Source organism: Heteronotia binoei, chromosome 15, assembly GCF_032191835.1.
Source record: "Heteronotia binoei isolate CCM8104 ecotype False Entrance Well chromosome 15, APGP_CSIRO_Hbin_v1, whole genome shotgun sequence".
In the NCBI taxonomy this organism is placed as follows: domain Eukaryota; kingdom Metazoa; phylum Chordata; class Lepidosauria; order Squamata; family Gekkonidae; genus Heteronotia; species Heteronotia binoei.
The window spans coordinates 12952808-12976662 of record NC_083237.1 but is presented as its reverse complement, the minus strand read 5'-3'; the positions used below and the strand labels follow the sequence as shown (position 1 = coordinate 12976662).

The 23855-nt window shown below is 49.0% G+C and overlaps 1 protein-coding gene across 1 annotated transcript in view; it reads left to right on the top strand.

Annotated features, from left to right (window-relative positions):
- The window catches only part of LOC132583875 (uncharacterized), a 43748-nt gene that overhangs the window by 4094 nt on the left and 15799 nt on the right, over positions 1-23855 (top strand). The window contains exons 2-12 of the mRNA XM_060255595.1: positions 5220-5278; positions 7592-7684; positions 9259-9386; positions 10051-10194; positions 11292-11366; positions 13698-13868; positions 15823-15919; positions 17708-17931; positions 20141-20294; positions 21992-22200; positions 23377-23494. Coding sequence (XP_060111578.1) covers positions 5220-5278; positions 7592-7684; positions 9259-9386; positions 10051-10194; positions 11292-11366; positions 13698-13868; positions 15823-15919; positions 17708-17931; positions 20141-20294; positions 21992-22200; positions 23377-23494 — 1472 coding nt within the window. The remainder of the gene's footprint in view (positions 1-5219; positions 5279-7591; positions 7685-9258; positions 9387-10050; positions 10195-11291; positions 11367-13697; positions 13869-15822; positions 15920-17707; positions 17932-20140; positions 20295-21991; positions 22201-23376; positions 23495-23855) is intronic.

The window sequence follows — 23855 nt, the reverse complement described above, 5'->3', positions numbered from 1 at the left end:
TGTGATATGGTGATAGCTTCTGCACAGCCAATCAGGAGCCTTGCTAAACTGAAGTCCCGCTTGGCCCCGCTCACTTACTAAAACACTTGGCTGGCACCATGGGGACAGGGCTTGCCCTGACACTAGAAAAACCAAGCAATTGCCTAGGGCACAGGGCTTCTGGGGGCACCAATTTGGGTGCCCCCCATGTGACTCAGTCACATTATCGCAGTGCCAGAAGTTAGCCTTGCCTAGGGTGCCAGACAGTCTAGGGCCAACCCTGACGCGGGACCTCTGCCATATATTCTGCCCTCCAAAGCAACTGTTTTCTCCAGTCACTGATCCCTGTTGCCTGAAGTTCAGTTGTAATGCTGGGAGATCTCCAGGCTCTGCCTCCTAGGAAAGTGGTAATAAGATCGGGGGTGTCAAACGTGTCGCCTGTGGGCCAGATCAGGCCCCTGGAGGGCTCCCATCAGGCCCGCGAGCCGCTCACAGTCGTCTGCTTCCTTCTCCCTCTCTTGCCTCCATCTGCATCACAGCCTACTTTGCCAGGCTTGCTCAGTCAAGCTACAGAGCAAAGCCTCAGATTTTCTCCATTGGCTGGCCAGCACATGAAGCAACTTACAAAAGTTCGCAATGCCCAGCCATTTCATATTTTCCTCTGGGTTTTAGGCTCAAAGCATTGACCGCAAGACTTCTGTAATGAGTGTCAATAAATCAAAAGTAGGTTTGCAACTTACTGATACGCACCTGAACAACGTAAAGGTTTCTACCGCACAGACATTTTCTCCAGATTTTGATGCAATAACTCAAAGCAAGAAGTGTCAGTTATCAGAAATAAATAAGCAAAGTATTGCAAGAGTGCTAATAATTTAAGCATGTTTTTAAAATATCTTTAGTTATATTTGTCTGTGTCCTTTGTAAAATTTATATCTCTGCTACCTGGCATTATATGTTATGTCACACATAGCCTGGACCAACAAGGTCTCCTTTATGTCGGATCCGGTCCTCATAATGAATGAGTTCCACATCCTTGCTCTAGATGACACTCAGCTGAGTGAACTGGTTCTCTTGGCCATGAGTTAAATGTCCTGTGTAAACTCGGTGTGGCATTTTCCAGGCCTTCTGTGCCTATAATCTTGGAAAGGGCTGACAATACGGTTGCCAAGTCTGTTTTGGAAAATACCTGGAGACTCTGGGCATGAGTCCAGGAGAGGGCGGGATTTGGAGAGGGGCCTCAGCATGGTATAACGCCATAGAGGCCTCCCTTCCGAGCAGCCATTTTCTCCAGGGGAGGAGGAGGAGGAGGAGGAGGAGGAGGAGGAGAAGGAGAAGGAGAAGGAGAAGAAGAAGAAGAAGAAGAAGAAGAAGAAGAAGAAGAAGAAGAAGAAGAAGAAGAAGAAGATGATGATGATGATGATGATGATGATGATATTGGATTTATATCCCGCCCTCCACGCCGAAGAGTCTCAGAGCGGCTCACAATCTCCTTTACCTTCCTCCCCCCCTACAACAGACACCCTGTGAGGTAGATGAAGATATTGGATTTATATCCTGCCCTCTACTCCGAAGAGTCTCAGAGCGGCTCACAATCTCCTGTCCCTTCTTCCCCCACAACAGACACCCTGTGAGGTAGATGAAGATATTGGATTTATATCCCGCCCTCCACTCTGAAGAGTCTCAGAGCGGCTCACAATCTTCTTTACCTTCCTTCCCCACAACAGACACCCTGTGAGGTCGGTGGGGCTGAGAGGACTCTCACAGCAGCTGCCCTTTCAAGGACAACCTCTGCCAGAGCTATGGCTGATCCAAGGCTATGCTAGCAGATGCAAGTGGAGGAGTGGGGAATCAAACCCGGTTTTTCCAGATAAGAGTCCGCACACTCAACCACTACACCAAACTGGCTCTCAGTTGTAGGAAACCAGCAAAAGTTAAATGACATAAAATAGCAGTAGGCTATGCATGAGTAAAAGCCTCTCTGATTTGGATCGCAACCTGTAAAAAGCAAGCAACGTGAGTAGTGACAAAGTTGTGTTTCCCGTGGAGTAAAAAACGAACCTTGGCATTGTCAGAAAGGTCTTGATGGTCAGAAAGCAGTGCATCTAGATATCTTGCACGTGGACTGCTATAAAAAGGGCAGTCCAAAAGAACATGAGGGACCGTTTCGATGACTCCTTGACTACAAGGGCATCGTCTAAGATTGCGGGGGATTCTGTGGTATCTTCCGAAAAGGATGGCTGATGGTAATGCATTAAATCTAGCCAGCATGAATGCTCTTCTTTGGAGAGGATCAGTTAAAAAGAGGAAATAGGGAGCTGAAAGCCCAGGAATCTGGGATAAACCCAGATAGCTTGGGGAGCAAGTTTTCCGAGCTGCCTCAGTTAGACGTTGCAACTGGATATCTAGTAGTCTACGTTTGATGGATTGAAATACCGCAGAAGCAGAGGATAGATAAAATGCATCCAAGGAAATTCCTATGGATGTGATTTTCTTTTGGATCAGGGTCAACCATTTGGATGCATGATGATCCATCAGCATCAAAAAGGTGAAAGAATTCTGATCAGAATTAAATAAAAGGCGCAGCCAAAACTTAAAGGTCAAAAGCCAGGCGCGAGTTTCCAGCAGCAACAGTCCAGTTTCCATGCAAATTGCAGCATAAAGAACACAGTTGGGTAGTCCCAAAATTTTCCTCAAAAAGAAGGATTGTAGGCCTTCAGTGGTGTGATCAAAGGCACTGATCCATATAGGGGCACCATATAAAAGTTGGGGGCTAGATTTCGCATTGAAAGCTCTTAGGGCCAAAGGGACATATCGGTTCCCTTTCAAATAAAAGAAACGGGCGATAGCCAAGGCACTAGTTCTTGCCGCTGTTAGAGCGCACTTGCGATGGGTTGCCCAGCTCCCATTATAGGAAAAATTAATCCCCAGATATTTGGTACTTTTGACCTGTTCAATAGGGTTTCCCTGGACTGACCATAATTGTTGCTTCCAAGATTTAGAGAAAACTAAGATCTTTGTTTTCCCATAGTTCAGGGTTAACTCGTTGTTGTTGAGATAGGTCATAACTTGGTGTAATAGACACCTCAACCCAATTTGGGAACATGACAGTAAGACGGCATCATCCGCATATAAAAGGATGGGAACGTGACGGTGAGCAATTTTAGTAGCATGCCCATTGATTGCATATAAAACAGGGGCTACATCATTTAAAAAAAGATTAAAAAGTGCTGGGGCAAGGATACAGCCCTGTTTCACACCTTTACAAATTGGAATTTCCGAAGTTAGATTGCCCTGGAGGTTGTACTTAACTTGACAGCTGGTGTGTGTATACAGTTTTTTAATCAAGGTAAGCAATCTGGGATCCATGTTCATCCTGGCCAACTTAATCCACAGCAACTCTCTCGGAACTGAGTCAAACGCCGCCTTGAGGTCTAAAAAGGCAGCGAAGAGTTTGTTGCCAGATTTCCCACTGTATTTGGAAACTAGGTGTGATAAAACGACACAGTGGTCAAGGGTGGATTTACCATGGCGAAACCCTATTTGTTCTGGGCCTAGTATGTTGTTTGTTGTCAGCCAACTTTCTAGTTTCACTAGGAGGTGTTTGGCATAAAGCTTGCCGACAACTGATAGGAGGCTAATCGGCCGATAGTTCTCAGGTAATGAGGGATTGCCCTTTTTATGGATGGGGACAATGATTGCGTTGGTCCACGTCCTGGGCATTATTCCAGTGTTATTTATCATAGTAAACAGGGCAGCCAGGGGTGGTGCCCACCATTCTGGGTGGAACTTCAATAGCTCTGGAATGACTGCATCAGGGCCGGGGGCCTTTTTGGACTTAAGTTGCGAAATCAGGGTAATGATGTCCTCCGGGGACACAGGTGGCCACTCAGGATGTTCACTGATGTCAGTTTCAAGGGAAATGGGGAAATTTGCCCCATCGTTTCTGAAAAGATTTAAAAAGTATGAGTGCCAGGCTTGGGAAGAAATTGTTATTGTGGGGTAAGGGTTCCCCTGCTCTCAGTTGTAAAAGCAGGAGATCTCCAGGCCCCACCTGGAGGCTGTGTATCCAAAAAAGAGAATCACGGCAAAGAAAGGCAGAGGAAAAAGCAAAAGCTCCCATGAAATCCAGTCTCCAATAAATAAAAAAATTCTTATCACTGTGATGAATACAATCGTATAATATATTCAGGTTCCACAGAATAAATGAATAAATTCAGTCCTTTATACAGTCCAAGGAACAAACCAATCAGAACACCAATCCCTTCTTTCAGCAAATCAATGCTCCGACTTCTTTGGGAAAGTTCTGATGGGAATAATAGATGTTCAATCAGTCCAATTCATAAACAAGTGCAGTAGGACACAAGTGTCCTCTACTGTGTGTGTGTCAAATTACAGGGTTGCCAGGTGTTGGTTGGAAACTGCCTAGAGATTTTGGGGGTGGAGCCTGATGAAGGCAGAGTTTCAGTATAATGCCTTCGAATCCACCTCTCAAGGTGGCCATTTTCTCCAGGTGACCTCTGATCAGCATTCCCTCTAAGCTGAGTTAGTGTGAGCTAGCTCACAATTTTTTAGCCTCAAGCTCACACATTTTTGCCCCCGCTCAGGGAAAATGGCCTCAGACCAAGCTAATTGATGCAGCAGCTCACAACTTTAATGCCAGGAGCTCACAAAGTAGAATTTTTGCTCACAAGACTCTACAGCTTAGAGGGAACATTGAAGGGGGACCCCTGAAAAATTAATGAATACCCCTATAATAATAAATGAAAATATCCTTTTGCCTTCAAAAGCAAAAAGGGTGTCTGATGCAATGTGTTAGAAGCAGATAGTCTTCAGTGAGTGTGGATTCACAGATGTGTATTGGATAACAAAGAGGCCTCACTGAGAAGCTTCTTGCTAAAGCTTATAACACAGGGGGACAAGAGGAATGGAAAAATACTAGAAGGAAAGCAAGGGGGTGGGGAATGTTGAATCAGATAATTTGTAGGGCCTGCCTGCTAAACTTGCTTTTGTGCTTAAAAAGACGGTCTGAGGATCGGGGGACAGGTTCAGTATTTTTGGAGCAATGATGCTCAACTGGACCCTGCTAACGGTACCAGTAGTAAAATATCTCGTTTCATACCAGGAAGTGTGCGGCTCCGTTATTTTCCTCCTACATTTCCTCTGTTCACCTGGAGGTCAGAAACCTGAGTCGAATAGTTGCAGAAGTTGCTTAACTTTCCTGTATTGGGTTTCCTCTGTAGCTTGGCCCTGCTGTGTCTGTTCCTGCCCCAGGAAGTGACATCCGTACCTTTTCCTGCAGGTGAGTAATGGCCTTGTGGGTGTAATTTGGAAGGATGCAGGAAACAGGTGGGTCCCCATTTGGCCTCTGCCTTTGCCCTTTCTCTAGAAGTTATGCCAGTTTTTGACTCTTCAGTACGGTTTTGTTGCACTCCTGTGTAACTGCAGTATGCGTAGTATGCTTGTGTGTATCTTACCACAGTGTGAAAAGGAACATTTGGGCTAAATAATTCTGTCCTAGCTTCCAGTGACATTTATTGGTCCTCCTCTCTTAAATAGCATAAATGCTGCTTTAACGTTTTAAAAGTGTTTAATGTTGGATAGTCACCTCCTTGGGACACTGTTTGAGTGGAAAGATGGCGCAGAAGTGTGTTAAATAGATATTATCAGTGGACTTCAATCAAAATGGACTTCAGTCAGTCAACATTATGCTGTTCATTCAACGCAAATGTTATTGAGAATCAAATCTTGGACCAAATGGTGGGTAAAGTGTTACATTCCTTCTAAAGTTCTCCTGGAATTAATACTGATCTCGACTGCTAATGGTCCATTTGGAGAACATGTCATCTTTGGAAGGTTGGACTTCATACCGTTGTACGCCTCCTTTTTAAAACTTATGAACAGATACTGTTATTGTAAGATTAGGGTGAGCTAGCGCGTTAACTTCTTTGGGTGCATGAAATGAGTCCGCCATTTTGTGTGGGGGGGGGGGGAGAGAGAGAAATTAACTTTGATGATGAACCCCATGAGAGAGTCTGACATTTCTATACAAAATTGTCCAAGCTAGGAGTTGTGACTATTCACGCTGATGCAACCTGCTGCTCCTTATGTTAAGCAATTCTAAAATTGTAATGACTAAGAATACCGTTGACTCTGTTTGAACCCTGGTTATTGATAAACTCTAGAATTCTGCATTTCAAAATCTCTTTCTGAAATTCCTTTATTGTAGCCAAAACCACTGCATTTCAACAGAATGGTGTAGCAGACTCATGTGGAATTGTGTTCAGTTTGTGTTTTAGTGACTCCCCCACCCCGCATAGTACTCTGAGCTCTTGCAAAGTTTTAAGGAGCCTCTAGACTCGATTAAATTAGAGTTGCCAATCCCCAGGTTCATTCGTATCACAAAGATGTTTTTTGTTGTTTGCATAAATCCCCAGGTGGGGGCAGGCCAGGGGGTCACCCAGTTTGGAGGCCCTCCCTCCACTTCAGGGTCATCAGAAAGCAGGGGTGGGGGGAAAGGGAAATATCTGCTGGGCACTCCATTATTTCCTATGGCAGGGGTGGGGAACCTCCGTCCCGAGGGCCGTATGTGGCCCTCAGGGATTGCTGGGCCGAACCGAGCCATGTGGCAGCCTCTCTGGGGCCTGGCTGGCCAGCGAGGATCGTGGGGCCCAGCCGTGCGATGCACCTCCCCAGGGCCAGGCAGGGATTACAGGGCCCAGATGTACTGTGCAATAGCCTCCCTGGGGCCTGGCTGGCTGGCCAGAATTGCTGCAGGGCCTGGAAAAGTTACTATCACAGTTCAGTTTGCACTTGATTATCCCAGTTGGTGTGGCCTAATATGCTAATATTAGGGGATGTAGTCTAATATGCTACTGAGTTCCTGCTGGGCTATGCATTTGCCTAGGACGGCAGGCCAGATGTGTGTGTGTGTGTGTGTCAGATTAGGCTCTCCCCACATGACTTCAAAAAGAAAAACAATTATTTGCAATGATTTTGCTGGCCTGAATCATTCTCCCTCGGCGGAGCACTGTTTTTTAAGTTGATAATTTTATGGCCTGCGAATGATATTATAAATATCCATATGGCCCTTGGCAGAAAAAAAGGTTCCCCACCCCTGGCCTATGGAGATCGATTCCCATAGGATATAATCGAGAATTGATCTGCAGGTATCTGGAGCTCATGGCAGGGGGGGGGGTGCTGTTTTTTGAGATAGAGGCACCAAATTTGCAGCACAGCATCTGACGCCTCTCCTCAAAACACCCTCCAAGTTTCAAAAGGATAGAACCAGGACGTCCAATTCTATGAGCCCCAAAAGAAGGTGCCCCTATCCTTCATTATTTCTAAATGGAGGAAGGCATTTAAAATGTGTGTAGTCCCTTTAAATGTGATGGCCAGAACTTCCTTTGGAGTTCAATTACACTTGTAACAACCTTGCTCCTGGCTCCACCCCTAAAGTCTCTTGGCTGCACCACCAAAGTCCCCAGATATTTTTTGAACTGGATTTGGCAATCCTAGTTTAAATCTACCAAATAAAGGGGGTGGGGGCGGAGGAGGCCTATATCATGCAGACAGTGAACTAACCTCTCCTTGATGGGACATCTTTCTTTGGAAGGTGCTGCGCGAACTGAATGTCGGGCCCGCTACTTTTGGATATGGCTGGATAAAGCCACGCTAGGCCAGAACTCATGGCGTTATGGAGTCTTCAGTAAGTATTTTGGAAGACTGGGCTCTTCACCTTCTTTCTAATCCCAGGCCCACAGAAACTGGATGTAGTTTCTCAGTGGGCAGCATGGGAGAGAGAGAAGACTTCTTCACCCAAAGGGTGATGAACACATGGAATTCACTGCCACAGGAGGTGGTGGCAGCTACACGTCCATCAGTGGCTACTAGCCACAAGGTCTAGATGGAACTCTCTGTCTGGGGCAGTGATGCTCTGTATTCTTCGTGCTTGTGGGGGGGTAACAATGGGAGGGCTTCTAGTGTCCTAGCCCCGCTGGTGGATCTCCTGATGGCACCTGGGATTTTTTGGCCACTGTATGACACACTGTTGGACTGGATGGGTCATTGGCCTGATCCAACATGGCTTCTCTTATGTTCTTCTGACTCTGTGCGTATTCAGAAATGTTTTGTTAAAGACGTCCTAAGCTCTTTAGGATTACTATGCTCTAAGTTTGGAGAGCCAGTTTGGTATAGTGGTTAAGTGTGCGGACTCTTATCTGGAAGAACCGGGTTTGATTCCCCACTCCTCCACTTGCACCTGCTGGAATGGCCTTGGGTCAGCAATAGCTCTGGCAGAGGTTGTCCTTGAAAGGGCAGCTGCTGTGAGAGCCCTCTCCAGCCCCACCCACCTCACAGGGTGTCTGTTGCAGGGGAGGAAGGTAAAGGAGATGGTGAGCCGCTCTGAGACTCTTCGGAGTGGAGGGCGGGATATAAATCCAATATCTTCATCTTCTTCTTCTTCTAATAGAAACAACATAGTACTGGTTGCCAGCCTCCGTGGTGGCTGGAGATCTGGAATGGCAACTGATCTGCATGGAGATCAGTTCCCTTGGAGGGAAAATGGTTGCTTTAGAACAGGGTTCCCCAACCTCCGGGCTGCGGACTGGTACCAGACAGCGGCCTGTAAGCAACCAGGCCATGAGTTGTGTAATTATTCCATTATATATTACAATGTAGTAATAATAATAATAATAAGATGACGACATTGGATTTATATCCTGCCCTCCACTCCGAATTTCAGCGTCTCAGAGCAGCTTGCACTCTCCTTCACCTTCCTCCCCCACAATGGACACCCTGTGAGGTGGGTGGGGCTGAGAGCGCTCTCCCAGAAGCTGCCCTTTCAAGGACAACTCCTACAAGAGCTATGGCTGACCCAAGGCCATTCCAGCAGCTGCAAGTGGAGGAGTGGGGAATCAAACCCGGTTCTCCCAGACAGGAGTCCGGGCACTTAACCACCACCCCAAACTAACAGAACTAAAGTGCACAATTGTACCATCCTGAAACCATCCCACCCCCCTCCCTGGAAAAATTGTCTTTCACAAAACCGGTCCCTGGTGCCAAAAAGATTGGGGACCGCTGCTTTAGAAGGTGGACTCTGTGGTGTTATAACCCACTGAGGCCCCTCCCCTCTCCAAACCCCGCCCTCCTCAGACTCCACCCCCAAAATCTCCAGGTATTTCCCAACCTGGAGCTGGCAACCCAGAGTACTAACCACTAGGCTGCATGAGGTCAGGGCGACAAATATGCTGCCCCTCTTTGGTTTTTTTTTTTTCCTCCAAGACAATCTTGGACAGCTCATTCCTGTGACGGACCAGGTCGCTTCCCAGTGCGGCTTCACGCGTACCACCGACCTGTATGGCAACCCAGAGATCAGAGTCTCTTTCCTGGCATGTTCCATCAAGAATTTGGTAAGCCCAGGCCTTGAATTCAGCAGAAGTTCACAGAAGCGCAGCTCCTGAACCTTTCTGAGGGTTCCCCCTCCTCTTCCCCAACTACCTTGTCCATTGAATAGGAGGTGCAGCTGCATAACAATCCCTGGATTAGGAGAGCGGGCGGCCAGCCAGCCAGCCACCAGGGGCTTTGCTATACCCCCAGCAGCCCTCATTAACCCCTGGAGAAGCCTGCACTACCCTTTCTCCACTTCTTATGTGATGACCTTTAGACCGGGGGGCGGGGTGGCGGCCAAGGAGCGCTCCAGATGAGTGAGGCCTGCTTGGGCTGGCTGGATCTCTAGCCAGCCCAAGCAGGCCTCGCTTGCCCGGGGCTCTCCTTTCTTGCGTCAGGTTGCTTTTGGCTGGTGGGGGTGGTGGCATATGCTAATAAGTTATGTTAATGAGCTCCACCACCTATTTTTCTACAAAACGACCCCTGGGTAAGCCCCATGCCTTGGAAGTGTCGCTTGGTTTTCCATGACCTCCGGGACCCTCTCCAGGGAATTAACAAGACCAAAATGTTTATTCTGCTTTGGAACATTCAAGAATGAAGTGCCATCAGGTTCACAACCAATTTGTGGACTTTCAAGGCAAGAGACGAGCAGAACAAAGGGACGCTGAGTATTTTTTTTCCGTCCAGTTTGACCAGGAATTCAGCCTCCAGCTGCAGGTGGAGGTAACCAGTCCGGGGAACCTGACTGTGGCTTACGACGTGTCCATGACGTGCCCCCTCGGCGCCCCATGGAGTCCCCGGGAGATCGTCTGTGAAGAAAACTACATGGAGGTTTGTGGGCAGAGTACTCCCAGGTGTTGAAGGGATTTGGTTCTGTACACGTTTCAGTTAAACAGATGGCTTGCGATCGTTTGGCCTGTGAAAATGGCAGCGTTTTGGCTTCAGGCGCTGGAAAAGGGGCTCTCTTGAGGAGGGAGGAATAGATCCCGAGGATGGCTCCTCAGCAACTTGGTTCCAGAGCTCCCCCAGCCCCCCCCCCCCGCCCTCCATCCCACTCCTTAAACTGTAGAAGGCAGCCTGCAGGTTGGTATCTTGGTTTCGGTCTCTAGTAAAGCCGTCTGGCTTCTAGCGGCCTTCCCTAACATGGAGCACAGCTCGTAGGCCCGGTTTCCATTTGTAAGGGAAAGCAGTGCTTAAATAGTAAGATTGTTTCTATTTGTAGATAACCAGCAGGGTTGGGGGGTTTTTTAGCCGTTCCGGCTGGCTTGGTGTCAGGGGGTGTGGCCCAATATGCAAATGAATTCCTGCTGGGCTTTTTTCTACCAAAAAAGCCCCGATAACCAGTATTTGGGAGGGACTGTGGTTCAGAGGAAGAACCTTCGTTTTGCGTGCCGGAAGGTCCCGGGTTCAATCTCCGGCACCTGCAGCCAGTCTGAGCAGACAAGACTGAACTCGATATAAGCAGCTTGTGCCTTCTCTGCCTTGGTATTCAGGCTTCAGAACTGTAAAGCCCCTGATTGCTAGATGGCACGAACTTGCTCATGCAGGACTATGGGGTGGGACGATGGCTCAGTGGTAGAGCATCTGCTTGGTAAGCAGAAGGTCCCAGGTTCGATCTCTAGCATCTCCAACTAAAAAGGGTCCAGGCAAGTAGGCGTGAAAAACCTCAGCTTGAGACCCTGGAGAGCCACTGCCAGTCTGAGTAGACAACACTGGCTTTGATGGACCGAGGGTCTGATTCGGTATAAGGCAGCTTCAGATGTGCATATGACTACTTGTGAGGAGGGTTGAGAAGCTTGTGGCAAAACGAGTCGCTCATCCCGTTGTAGCTCTGAAAGAGCGCTTTTGAAAAACGCGTTAGCTGGTGTGTGGAGTTGGAAAATCGCTGGGAGGTGTTGAAATCGGTTGCCCTGGGGCGTCTGTTTCAGGTGTCCGTCCGGCGTGCTGTCCCGGGCATAGCAGACGAAGCCCTGAATGAAGACTGGATCGCCGTGTGGCCTGTGGTAAGGAGCGAGAAGATGGTATGGAAATGGGCTTTGGGGGGGGGGGGTAGCAGGCACTCATTTGCATATTAGGCCACACCCCTCTTACGTAGCCAACCCTCCAAGAGTTTACAGGGCTCTTCATACAGGGCCTCCTGTAAGCTCCAGGAGGATTGGCTACATCAAGGGGGTGTGGCCTAATGTGCAAAGTTGTTCCTGCTACAAAAAAAAGCCCTGAGTATGCTGGAAGGAGATACCAAGGGCAGTATGAAGGAGAGGGTCAGTGGCTCTTTCTGCTGGCAGGTAATCAGCTGGGGCTGTCCGTGTGCTTTGCTGCGGGGTTCCCCAACGTGGTGCTTGTGTGGGTTTGCCAATCCCCAGGTGGAGGCAGTGGATCCCTCAGTTTGGAGGCCCTCTCCCCGCTTCGGGGGGGGGGGGAATTTCTGCTGGGCACTCCATTATTTCCTATGGGACCAATTCCCATAGGGTATAATGGAGAATTGATCCGCAGGTATCTGGGGCTTTGGGGAGGGGCTGCTTTTTTTTAAGGTAGAGGTACCATATTTGCAGCATAGCATCCAGTGCCTCTCCCCAAAATATCCTCCTAGTTTCAAAAGGTTTGGACCAGGGGGTCCAATTCTATAAGCCCCCCAAGAAGGTACCCCTATGTTTCCAATGGAGGGAAGGCATTTAAAAGGTGTGCAGTCCCTTTAAATGTGATGGCCAGATCTCCCTTTGGAGTTCAATGTCCGGAGATATTTCTTGAATTGGACTTGGCAACCCTACACTTGTGGGTGTACTTCCTGCGGTGCCTGCTGATCTTTTCAGAAAGTGGGTGGAGCTGTGGTAAGACGGGGCTTGTGATTGGCTGCCTTCATTCAGATAAAACAGTTTCCCACTGGAGGATCAGGAGGGCAGAGAAGCACCTGGACTTTCCTGAGGGTCTGGTTTCATTCCCCTTTCAGGATGCCTCCCCACAGGTGTGCGGAGGGAAGCGTTCCATTTGTCTCTGCTTCCCACAGAAGTAATTTTGGGTTTGGCTCTGCCTCCTCTGGAAGCTGTTTTGAGGGTGTTCAGAATTCCAGATGTGCTAGCTGCTAGGACATTGTATGCGCAGCTGTGGAAACAGGGAAAAATACCAGAGAAATGGGATTGGATTGTGAAAGTTTTATCGTGGAGTGAGATGAACAAATTAACTAAAACTTTAAGAGACTATGATTTAGATATATTCAAAAAGGAGTGGAAGAAATTTAAAGGATATATGGAGAAAGAGTGGAATGTAAAAAGACATTGGACAATTTTTTAGTATTAATGAGAAAAGAAAAGTATTGAACTTTGATTGGTTAGTGGTACCTTATAATTGAATTTAAATGTATAACTTCAGGGAAGTCAAATATTGGAGAGAGGGGGGGGGGTTGAAATATCATATGGGTTAGTATAGAAAAGAGACAATTAAATATTGTAACCATATGTTATTAATAAATTGTTAAAACACAAAGAATTCCAGATGCGCTTGCAGGCTCAAAAAGGCTAGGGACCCCTGTGCTGCTCTGGGCATGACTTCTTTGGAGCCCAACAAAAATAAATAAACTTTGTATGGTATTGTGTGTGGTATAGCCAGGAGACCCTAGGATTGTCTGGCAGCCTGAAACTGCAGTGTCTGTCTCTGTCTCTCTGCCTGTCCCTGTCTGCCTGTCTGTCTCTCTGTCCCTGTCTCTAGCTTTATGCAGCAAGCTAGGCTTATTTTGGGGGGCTGAGAGCTGTCACTGACCCAGGGTCACCCATTGTGGCTTCAAGTGGAGGACGGCAAAATCAAACCTAGTTCTGTAGAGTCTGTTGCTCTTAATTGCTGCACGATGCCGGCTCAAGGTATAAGCTTTCGTGTGGATACATGCTTCTTCAGATACCCTTCTTCAGTTGCCTGTGCATGAAAGCTTATACTCAGAATTAGACTGTGTGGGTCTTCAAGGGGCCCCTGGACTCCAACTTTGCTCTTCTGCTTCAGTCCAACGCAGCTGCTCACCTGGATCTGCCTTCTTGTGAGAGTAACCAGGGTGCTTGTGTCTCACATTTTTCTGCCCACTCCTCCTTCAAGGAACTCAGGCCGTCTGGTGGTGCAGAACACTTAAAGAGCTAGATGTTCTGGCTGCCAGGCGATCTTAGGACTGCCTGCCTGTTCTCCACACAATGCTATACAATAATTAACTAATTAGCCCTCAGATCAACCCTGCGTGGTAGGTTAGGTCGTCTGTGTGTCTGACCCAAAGTCATCCCGTGATCTTCCGTGGCGGAGCACGGATTCGAACTGGGGGCGGGTGGTCTAACCACTGCACCGCGCTGTTCTTTTTGCAGGCACAGGGGGCTATGAACCAAGTCTGGCAAGTGGTCTTCCACTTCCAGAACGGCTCCATGCAGAGCATGACGGCCACTCAGGCCCACACCTTGGGCTACGGGGTCAACACCACGGCGACTCGTGTCCTCTTCCGCACACCCTACAGCATGCAGCAGACGGAAATCTCCGAGGTGAGCAGTGGGCAGGTCTGATGGCAGGTAGCTGAAGAGTGGCATGGGGGTTGGTGTAGCAGGGAAGATGGCTTGCAGAACAAAGAATGGACTCCGGAGGAGCTCGAGAGGAGAGGATATGTTTTCTGCCAGATCAGGGGGCCCCAACATGGTGCCCATCATCAGGACTTTTCTTGTAGAAGGAACTCCTTTGCATATTAGACCACACCCTCCGGATGTAGCCAATCCTCCTGGAGCTTACAGGGCTCTTAGTATAGGGCCTATTGTAAGCTCCAGGAGGATTGGCTACATCATGGAGGTGTGGCCTAATATTTAAAAGAGTTCCTGCTACAAAAACAAGCCCTACTCATCATGGTTCCTACAGATACCTTTCCTGGTGCCTGCCGGATATTTTTTTGGAAGTGGGAGATGCCAGAGGGTGCCTTTGCCCAGGAAGGCTTCTGATTGGCCTCTGGCAATCTGATTAGCTGAGCTGATTTTTAAAGATGCGGCTTTGGAAGCAGCTGTCGCCGCAGCACAAGAATCTTCATTGAGTGACAGAAGGTCAGCTGTCTGTACCTGCAAGAAAATATTTAAAAGCAGTTTTTAAAAAATATCCAGCATTTCACGCAGAAGCTCTGTTTAAGAGCTACTGTGAGAGTTACGCATGAGCTCACGCCCTGACAATTTGTGGTTGGCTCCGCCTCCTGCAGTAGCCATTTTGTGGTTGGCTCCACCTCTTTTGGCGGCCATTCTCTGTAATGGTCCCAGTTTGCCGAAAGGATAGATGATGGGTAGAAGGAGTCTTGGTGGCTTCTGGGTGGCTTTGATAGAAGGGAGAACTAACTGAGTCCATGATGCTGTATCTTACTCTTAGGAGCTTGGAGTTAACGTTCTAGGTCAGGGATGTCAAACGTAGCCCGAGGGCTGAATCAGGTCCCTGGAGGGCTTCTATTAGGCCCCCTAGCAACTGGCTGCCATATGCTTCCTTCTCTCTATATCTTGCTTCCTTCTGCATAACAGTGTGCTTTGCAAGGTTTGCTCAATCGCACAGGAGCTACAGAGCAGTTTTCTACATTGGCGAACCTTCTCCCTTGGGGAGGAAGGGAGGGGGAGGCAGAGCTTGTTTTTCCAGGCTCTCTCAATCGCACAGAAGAACTATTGAAGCAAGCCTCTTTTCTTTCTATTGGCTGAGGCTGCTCCCTTGGCGAGGAAGGGAGGGGGAGGCAGAGCTTGTTTTTCCAGGCTCTCTCAATCGCACAGCAGAGCTATTGAATCAAGCCTCTTTTCCTTCTATTGGCTGAGGCTCCTCCCCCTCCTGGTCCCCTGGGGAAGGAAGGAAAGAGCCAGAGCTTCCTTTGCCCAGTTCCCTGAATCCCATGGGAGAAATACAAAGAAAGCAGCTTTAATACCAATGAGTGCTAACGTTGTAAGCATGTTTTAATATTTAATTGTGTGTGTCTGTGTCCTTTATAAAGTTTATATCTGTGTTTTAAAAAAAAAAGGTAAAGGTAGTTCTCTGTGCAAGCACCAGTCATTTCCGACTCCGGGGTGACGCTGCTTTCACAACGTTTTCATGGCAAACTTTTTACGGGCTGGTTTGCCATTGCCTTCCCTAGTCTTTTACACTTTTCCCCCAGCAAGCTGGGTACTCATTTTCCCAACCTCAGAAGGATGGAAGGCTGAGTCAACCCCGAGCTGGCTACCTGAACCAGCTTCCGCTGGGATCGAACTCAGGTCGTGAGCAGAGGGCTCCGACTACAGTACTGGGGCCACGGGGCTCTTCTGTGCTACCTCATCTTAAATAGGTATACACAAGGCTTGGACTGACGTGGCCCAGCCTGACATAGCTTGACCCAACAAGGTCTCATTGAAATCAGATCCGGCTCTCATAGCAACTGAGTCTGACACCCCCGGGAGGTGTGCCTGACCTTGAGTGGTTCAGTCTGAGTCCTGCCCTTTGCTTCCTTGACAGGTGCAGGGCCTAGAAGTGGAGGTTGCACGAGCCACCATCTTCTACAAGGAGACCTGGATGTTTCTAATAGTGGACACTGCCATCGCCTGCCCTATCAGTGAGTCTTTCAGGATCCGAGTAGATAGCCTCTTATTGTGAACGGGTGTTGCGTTTTGGCTTTTCCTTATAGCAGTTCCAGCTGACATTTGGGGGTTCGGTGCTTGCATCTCTTAAGTGGTCGTGGACGATACCTCGAACGGGCGATCCCCTTGCAGGGACAGAGTCCTGAATGAGGATTTGGGAGATCACTGGGAAAGCTGCCATTAGCAGTCCTTGAGGTTGGACCAGGACAGAGCTGCGTGTACACTGAAGGACCCTGGAAGGGGGGGTTTCTGTCCGGGGCAGGGGTTCTCCCACCTGGGAGGTTCCCAACCTGCCGGCCTACATTGGACCGGTGGAGGAAACCTCCCCCGATATCGCTGGTGTGATGACGTCACCTGTGAGTGATGACATCACACTGGTCGCGCCGGCCACTCTAGACACATGAACACGTGAAGCTGCCTTATACTGAAGCAGACCCTGGGATCCTTGACAGGTGCAGGGATCCCTCAGACTTGTCTACTCAGACTGGCAGCAGCTCTCCAGGGGTCTCAAGCTGAGGCTTTTCACGCCTATTTGCCTGGACCCTTTTCAGTTGGAGATGCCAGGGATTGAACCTGGGACCTTCTGCTTGCCAAACAGATGCTCTTCCACTGAGCCACCGTCCCTCAGAGGGTGTCTGTTGTGGGAAGAGGAAGGGAAGGCAATTGCAAGCTGCTCTGAGACTCCTTTGGGTAGTGAAAAGTGAGGTATAAAAACCAACAGATCAGGGGAAGGAGGCTTCAAAACCCTTCGGGATGCCCTGCTATGGCAGGGCTCCATTGGGCTGGCAGGATGGGTAACGTGCCCAGGGATGAGGACATGGTACACAATGAATGGAAAACTTCTCCCCCCCCCCACTGTGAGCACCTTTTAGGCCCCCCTTTCACCCACACAGCGCACAGAGTTTCCGGGGAAGCTCTATAGTTTCCCCAGATGCTCTAGCATTTTGGGAGGGAAAACTATGGTACAATAGGCACCATAGACCTCCCAAAATGCTAGAATGTCCGGGGAGACCATAGTTTTCCTCGAAATGCCTAGAGTGGCCAGGGGACTTGGCAACCCTGGTCTGGGGGTTTGGTATGAGCAGGGCTTTTCTTTTTTTTAGCAGGAACGCAGTTCAGGCTGGCTCGGTGTCAGGGGGTGTGGCTTAATATGCAAATGAGTTCCTGCGGGGCTTTTTCTACAAAAAGCTCTGGGGTTGTGATAGTGGCTCCGCTCCTTTGTAAGAGCACCCCTCCCCTTCGCATGCTCTAGTTCGGTATTTTTTGTGCGTTTAGAAATACATTTACAAATGAAACTAGCTGAACCCTCAAGAGAGAAGATGGCTCTGAACTAGGGTTGCCAGCCTCCAGGCTCAGGCCTGGAGCAACGCTCCCTCTAAGCTGCTGAGTCCTGTGAGCAAAAATTCTACTTTGTGAGCTCCTGGCATTAAAGCTGTGAGCTGCTGCATCAATGAGCGTGCTCTGGGGTCCTCCTTCCTGAGCGAAGACAGCAATGTGTGAGCTGGAGGCTAAAAATCTGTGAGCTCGCTCACGCTAAATCAGCTTAGAGGGGGACACTGGCCTGGAGATCTCCTGGTGTTACAACTGATGTCCAAACCACTGCTTTGGAGGGTAGCCCCCATGGCATTAGGTCCTTCCCCTCCCCTCCCCGAACCAGACCTTTCCTAGATTCATCCCCAAACTCCCCAGGTATTTCCCAAGGCAAAGATGACATCCCTCCGTAGTCTCTGGATGTGTCCTGGACTGTCTTTTTCCTCCTGCAGACCCTCCAGTCTTCACAGCCTCGGAGCTGACCTGGGTCACTCCACGAATCCTGCCATCTCTGGTGAAGTTCCCAGACCTGTATCGGGATGAGACCATAGAGATGGGCCTGGATGGGCGTGTGATCGACACGGCCACCGCTGTGAGGAATGGGTACACCTTCCTGACGAATGCCAACTTCATCAGGGTCTCTGTGCCCATTGGGGCCCCTGGAGGGCTCACTGAGGTCAGTGGGAGAAGGGGGGGGGACCATTACCTAGAATGACCTTGGGGCTGGTCAGCCATAACTCCTGTGGCCTCTCTGAGAAGATAGAGCAGACAAGCTGACGCTGCAAATCTCAGCTGGGTGTTTTTCTTGTCTGCTTCTGTGGAGCTGAGTCCTGGCTCGTTTCCTAGTGATGAGAGACAGGAGTGGTGAAAAAGGCGTTGTTTGCCGTGGAAGCTGCAGAATGGTGGTGCTACTGCCATGGGGCGGAAGGTCCCCTCTTCTGCTTGACTTCTGCCTAGAATTGCCAGGTCCAATTCAAGAAATATCTGGGAACTTTGAGGGGGCGGAGCCTGGGGCCTTTGAGGGGGCAGAGCCTGGGGCTTTTGAGGGGGCGGAGCCTGGGGACTTCAGGGGCGGAGCCAAGAGCAAAATTGTGACGAGCATAATTGAACTCCCAAAGGAGTTCTGGCCATCACAATTAAAGGGACTGTACACCTTTTAAATGCCTTCCCTCCACTGGAAATAATGAAGAATGGGGCACCTTCTTTTGGGGCTTGTAGAATTGGACCCTCTGGTCCAATCTTTTTTGAAACGTCTTGGAGGATGTTTTGAGGAGAGTCATCGGATGCCATGCTGCAAATTTGGTGCTTCTGTCTCAAAAAACAGCCCCTCAGAGCCCCAGATACCCGCAAATCAATTCTCCATTATACTCTATGGGAATTGGTCTCCATAGGGAATAATGGAAAGTCCAACAGACATTTCCCCCCCCCCTGCTTTCTGATGACCTTGAAATGGGGGGAGGGCCTCCAGACCAGGGGATCCCCTGCTCCCACCTGGGGATTGGCAACCTCCGATGGCCAGTTTGGCAACCTCAGACCCCTTTGTTTACTTTGCTTCCAGTTTATCGTTTTCAGTCAAGGTGAGTTTCACAATTAAAATGTTGCAATGAAATGCAGCCTGTGCAATAGATCAGGGTTACAAAACAGGAGAAAAAGGTAATCTGTACAGTGTAATATGCAAGAAGCAATGTAATAAACAGCGTCACTGGAACATGTTTCCAGCACTTTTAATAAGGTGTTTGGTTCAGAAAGGTCTGACATTGGGTTTGGCAACTCTCAGTGGTACTAGACTTTCAAATTCACTGTCTTTCAACAAGAGGAGAATCATGACAAGGTATGGGTGTGCAGGGCTTTTTTGGTAGAAAAAGCTCCACAGGAACTCATTTGGATATTAGGCCACACCTCCTGATATCACCATTGTTTCGCACAGGGCTTTTTTGGTAGAAAAAGCCCAACAGGAACTCATTGACATATTAGGCCACACCCCCTGATATTACCATTGTAGCACATAGGGCTTTTTTGTGTAGAAAAAGCCCAACAGGAATCATTGGTATATTAGGCCACACCCCCTGATGCCTAGTCAGCCGGGACTGCGTTCCTGTACATTCCTGCTCAAAAAAAGCCCTGTTGGGGTGTGTGTGTTCTTAAGACTTCAGAAAAGGCATGAAAAAGGCCAGTTTTGCCCTGCAGACTGGCTCATATACCCAGTTCCTAAAGCGGACAGACTCAGAGCAGGTCTGAGAAACTTGACTTAACAGCTTCATAGCCCACATGGTCTTATACAGGGATGGTCAAATTGCGGCTTGGGAGTCACATGTGGCTTTTTCACACATATTGTGTAGCTCTCAAAGGTCCCACTGCCCCATTGGCCACTTCGGAGATGGCATTTCTCTCCTTAAATCACTTCTTCAAGCCAAGCCAAATGGTGGCTTGGAAAATTCCTCCCTCCCTCCCTCCCTCTCCTGATGTTATTCTGTGTGGCTCATGTTAAGCAAGATTGGCCACCCCTGGTCTAATACATGTTAGCATTTCTATTTCAGCTGCATAAATTGCTAGCATGGTGCGATGCTTGACATTTCAGATTAGGGTGTAAAAGACTGCAGTTTTGAATCCCCGATCTGCCAGGGAGGCGTGCCAGGTGGACCTTGGGTCAGAGCAGCGAGGAGATCGGGGTCGCAAGAGTAGCAGGGGCGGAGAGAGCGGGGCTGCGAGAATTGCGTGGAGAGCGGGGCTGCCACGAGGGGCCATACAGGTCCAAAGGAAGGGGGGGGTTGGTGGGGAGGCCAGCCCCACCCTGTGGCTAGGGGCCTGTCTAGCAACCGTTTCTAGGTGCACCTGCATCACCCTTGTGCTTGGGATGTGATCGCTGCTTCCTCTTCTGCTTGCAGAGTGACGTGATTGACAACCGCTATGGCATGATGTACAGCATTAAGCTGCTGCTGGACCGCCGGTGGCAAGGAGACGAGAGCGACTGGACTCGCCACCGCAGCCTGAAGGCCATCCGCACAACGTTTGCTCCTCAGATGCCCATGCTCATAGACAGTAAGCTTCCTGGGGTCTCAACCCCTGGTATGGATAGGGAAGGAAAAACTGCACTGGACAAATTTTGAATCCCGTGGTACCTTTAAACCAGGGATGGGGAACGTCCGGCCTGAGAGCCATTTATGGCCCACTTGGTTGCTGGGCCAAGCCATGTAGCTACTGAGTGTGTGACCTAGTATGCTAATATTAGGGGATGTGGTCTAATATGCTAATAAGTTCCTGGTGGGCTTTTTCTACAGAAAAAACCCCTGGATCTAAGCATTTGGGGTGGGCTGGGTGTGTGTGTGCCAAATTAGGCTTTCACCACATTACTTCAAGCAGAGAAACCATTATTTGCATTATTTTTGCTGGCCTGAATCGTTCTCCCCGGCAGAGCAGTTTTTTTTAAGTTGATAATTTTGTATGGCCCGCGAATGATGTTATAAATATCCAAATGGCCCTTGGCAGAAAAAAGGTTCCCCACCCCTGTTTTAAACCCATGGAAAGTTTAGTCTCTGATTCAGAGCGAAGGGCGGGGTATAAATCTGCTGTCGTTGTCTTCTCCTCTACTCGATGGGCACTGCGTGGGGGACCACTGGGCTAATCCCAGCGGCCAGGTCTTGTTATTGGCCCAACTCTGTTTTTGCCCAGAGATTCTGTAAAAAGTGAACAGACCATTCCAGATCTTGCAAAGGCTGTCAGCTAACCAGAATAGCTGGGAGATACATGCCAATGAAATTCAGGCAGGCAATCTGAAGCCAGGGCTGGCTCGCCACTTGGCAGACTAGGGTGCTGGCCTTCTGGGAGTGCCAAACTGGCTGCCCCCATATGACTTGGCAATGTTATCAGAGTGTGGGTGTTTTGCCAGAAGTTAGCCTTGCCTAGGGTGCCAGACGGTCTATGGCCGGCCTTGTCTGAAGCTCAAAACGACTGAACTTCCCTTGCAGAAGAATTTACCATTGGAAGCGAGGATTGCTGGGTTCTCCTGCTTGTACGTACTTCACAGGGATTTGTCATGTAGGAGGAGCAAGTGCCCTGGTGATTAGGGTCCCATGAAATGGCTAGGGGGTACCTTATGCAGCCCCATGACTGAATCTAAGTGAGTCTGGTTAGGGTCTACATGAAGACACCCTGTGTGCCCCCTCCCGTTTCATGATGGAAGGAATGGATCTGTAAGCTGAGAAATCCTGTGCAGCAGAAGTAAAATGGAGGGGCTGTTCAAAAGCGGAGACCTTGTCGATCCGGGCTAAACTAACCTAAAAGTCCTTTCAGTGCTGCTGGATTTGAGGAAAAGAAACTGGCATAGTGGGGCCCTATCACTAGTGACTCCTCTCTGCGAGACGGAGGAAATTCAAACGGCTTGTCAGACAACCAAACAATAATTCCCAAGGTAAAAGTTTGGTGATTTTTGGAGAGTAAGTTGTCTAGCACTGAAAATTAATTGCCCTATCAAACATAGTGAGTAAAATAGGAAATTGTTGGGGGGGGGGAATGTGTAAATAGCAAGGGAAAGCTGCTTTAAACAAAGTGAGATACAGATCGGCAGTTGAGGTAGATATGCCTCCTCAGAAGGTTAGATCAGCTGAGGGGGGAAACAGTGGAAATGATAGGTACTGAAGAAAAAGAACCTAACTTATCAGAGGGCTGGAGGTTCAAACGAGGGACTGGAAAGAGGAGAGAGAATTTGAACTGACAACTGTTTGGTTCCTCCTTTCCAGACACTGTCCCAGAGAGGGGCTACTTCGACGTCACCTTGGGCAACTTCCTCCCCGATGTGGGGCTGGTGACTGTTGCGATCGGCGGCCAGCCCTTGACTCCTGAAGAACTCGAGAGCCGGGGCTGCAAGCTGGTGGAAGTTCCCAATCCCAATGGCACCAGGGCCTTCACTCTGACGGTCCCTTTTGACGATCCTCTGGTGCCACAAGAGGTAAAAAGGTGGAGCACGGAGGTGGCTCAGCAGTCTCTCATTCAGAGAAGGGTCTCCTGAACTGAATGGGTTCTCATACTGAGATGTTGCATTCTTTTTGTGTGGGTCTTGAAGCCCCCCCCCACCCCATTGGCTGGCTTGGAGAAGATGCTTCTCTTTTTAAATCACTTCTCCAAGCCAACAGGAGGCTTGGAGAATGCATTTAAAGTTGCTTTCTGTCCAAGTCTCCCTCCCCCATCTATTTTCCTCCCTCCATCCCGTTCTTGCAGCTCTCAAACATATTTATTCTGTGTGGCTCTTATGTTAAGCAAGTTTGGCCGCCCCTGGCTTAAATAGACAAATAACAGGAATATTGTAGAAAAGTGGAAATGCTGGAGATCAAACCCAGGACCTCATACATGTAAAACATGCAGTCTACCACTGAGCTACATCCCCATGTTGTGGTTTGCCCTTCTAGAAGAGAAGTAAAGAAACTGAAGAAAGCTTCTAATTCTAAAGCAAAGCCCCAAAACAGAAGCCAGATGCTGGGTAGCAAGGGTCCAAACTTTTGAGATGTCCGGAACTCCTTATCAAGCAGGTTATTAAACAAAAGTAAGGGGAGAAATATTGAGCCGCTGACTCCCGCCAACTCCACAGGGTTCTCAAGGCAAGAGACAGTCAGAAGTGATTGTCCTACAGGGCTTCCTGTGAGCTCCAGGAAGATCAGCTACGTCAGAGAGGTGTGGCTTAGTATGCAAAGGAGTTCCTGCTACAACCCCCCCCCCCCGGACTCCCTTCCAAGTATTAACCAGGGCCAACCCTGCTTAGCTTTTGGGGTCTGCCAAGATCAGACTAGCCTGGGCCATCCAAGTCAGAGCAACAGGTGGTCTTCCAACCTGTGCTGCTTCGACTTGACATTCTGCCCTGGAAAAAAACAGCTTTCTCTGGAGTATGTATGGACTTTGGGGTCAGGAAGCAATTTTTCTCCAGGCCAGTATAGCCAGGAATCCTGGAGGATTTTGGAGGGGTTTTTTTGCCATATTCTGGCCATGGAGCTGAGGGTGGGGTGGGGAAGTATTTGTGAATTTCCTGCGTTGTGCAGGGAGTTGGACTCAATGACCTCGGAGGTCCTTTCCAGCTCTTGTGATTCTTTGATTCTGTGACTTTGTGTGACTTGGGTTTTTTCTCTTGTGCAAGTACCTGCAAGGCACCATCCGGAGATACACCTTGCCTCTGATCTACGCCCTCAACCTGATCCCCAAGAACAAACCTCTCACCCACCCGGCCATCGTTAAATGCGACGTCCCTGACGTCGGTGAGTCTTCAATGCAAGCTGGGGAATTCTGGGAGATTTGGATGGGTGGAGCATGGTGAGGGAAGAGAAGGGAGGGGGGGCCTCATTGGAGTAAAATGCCCTAGAGCAGGGGTGTCGAACTCATTTGTTATGTGGGCTGGATCTGACATAATTGAGGCCTTGTCGGGCTGGGCCATGTTGGGCCGGGCCCTGTGTGTACCTATTTAAGATTATCTATCTATCTACATAAGTAGATAGATTACCTATCTATCTACTTATGGACGGCCGACTGGTCTGCGCCCCAGAAAATCTGGATCGGGCACTACAGGCCATGGCTGAGTGTCTCAGACTGAGTGGACTGAGATTGAATCCTGCGAAGACA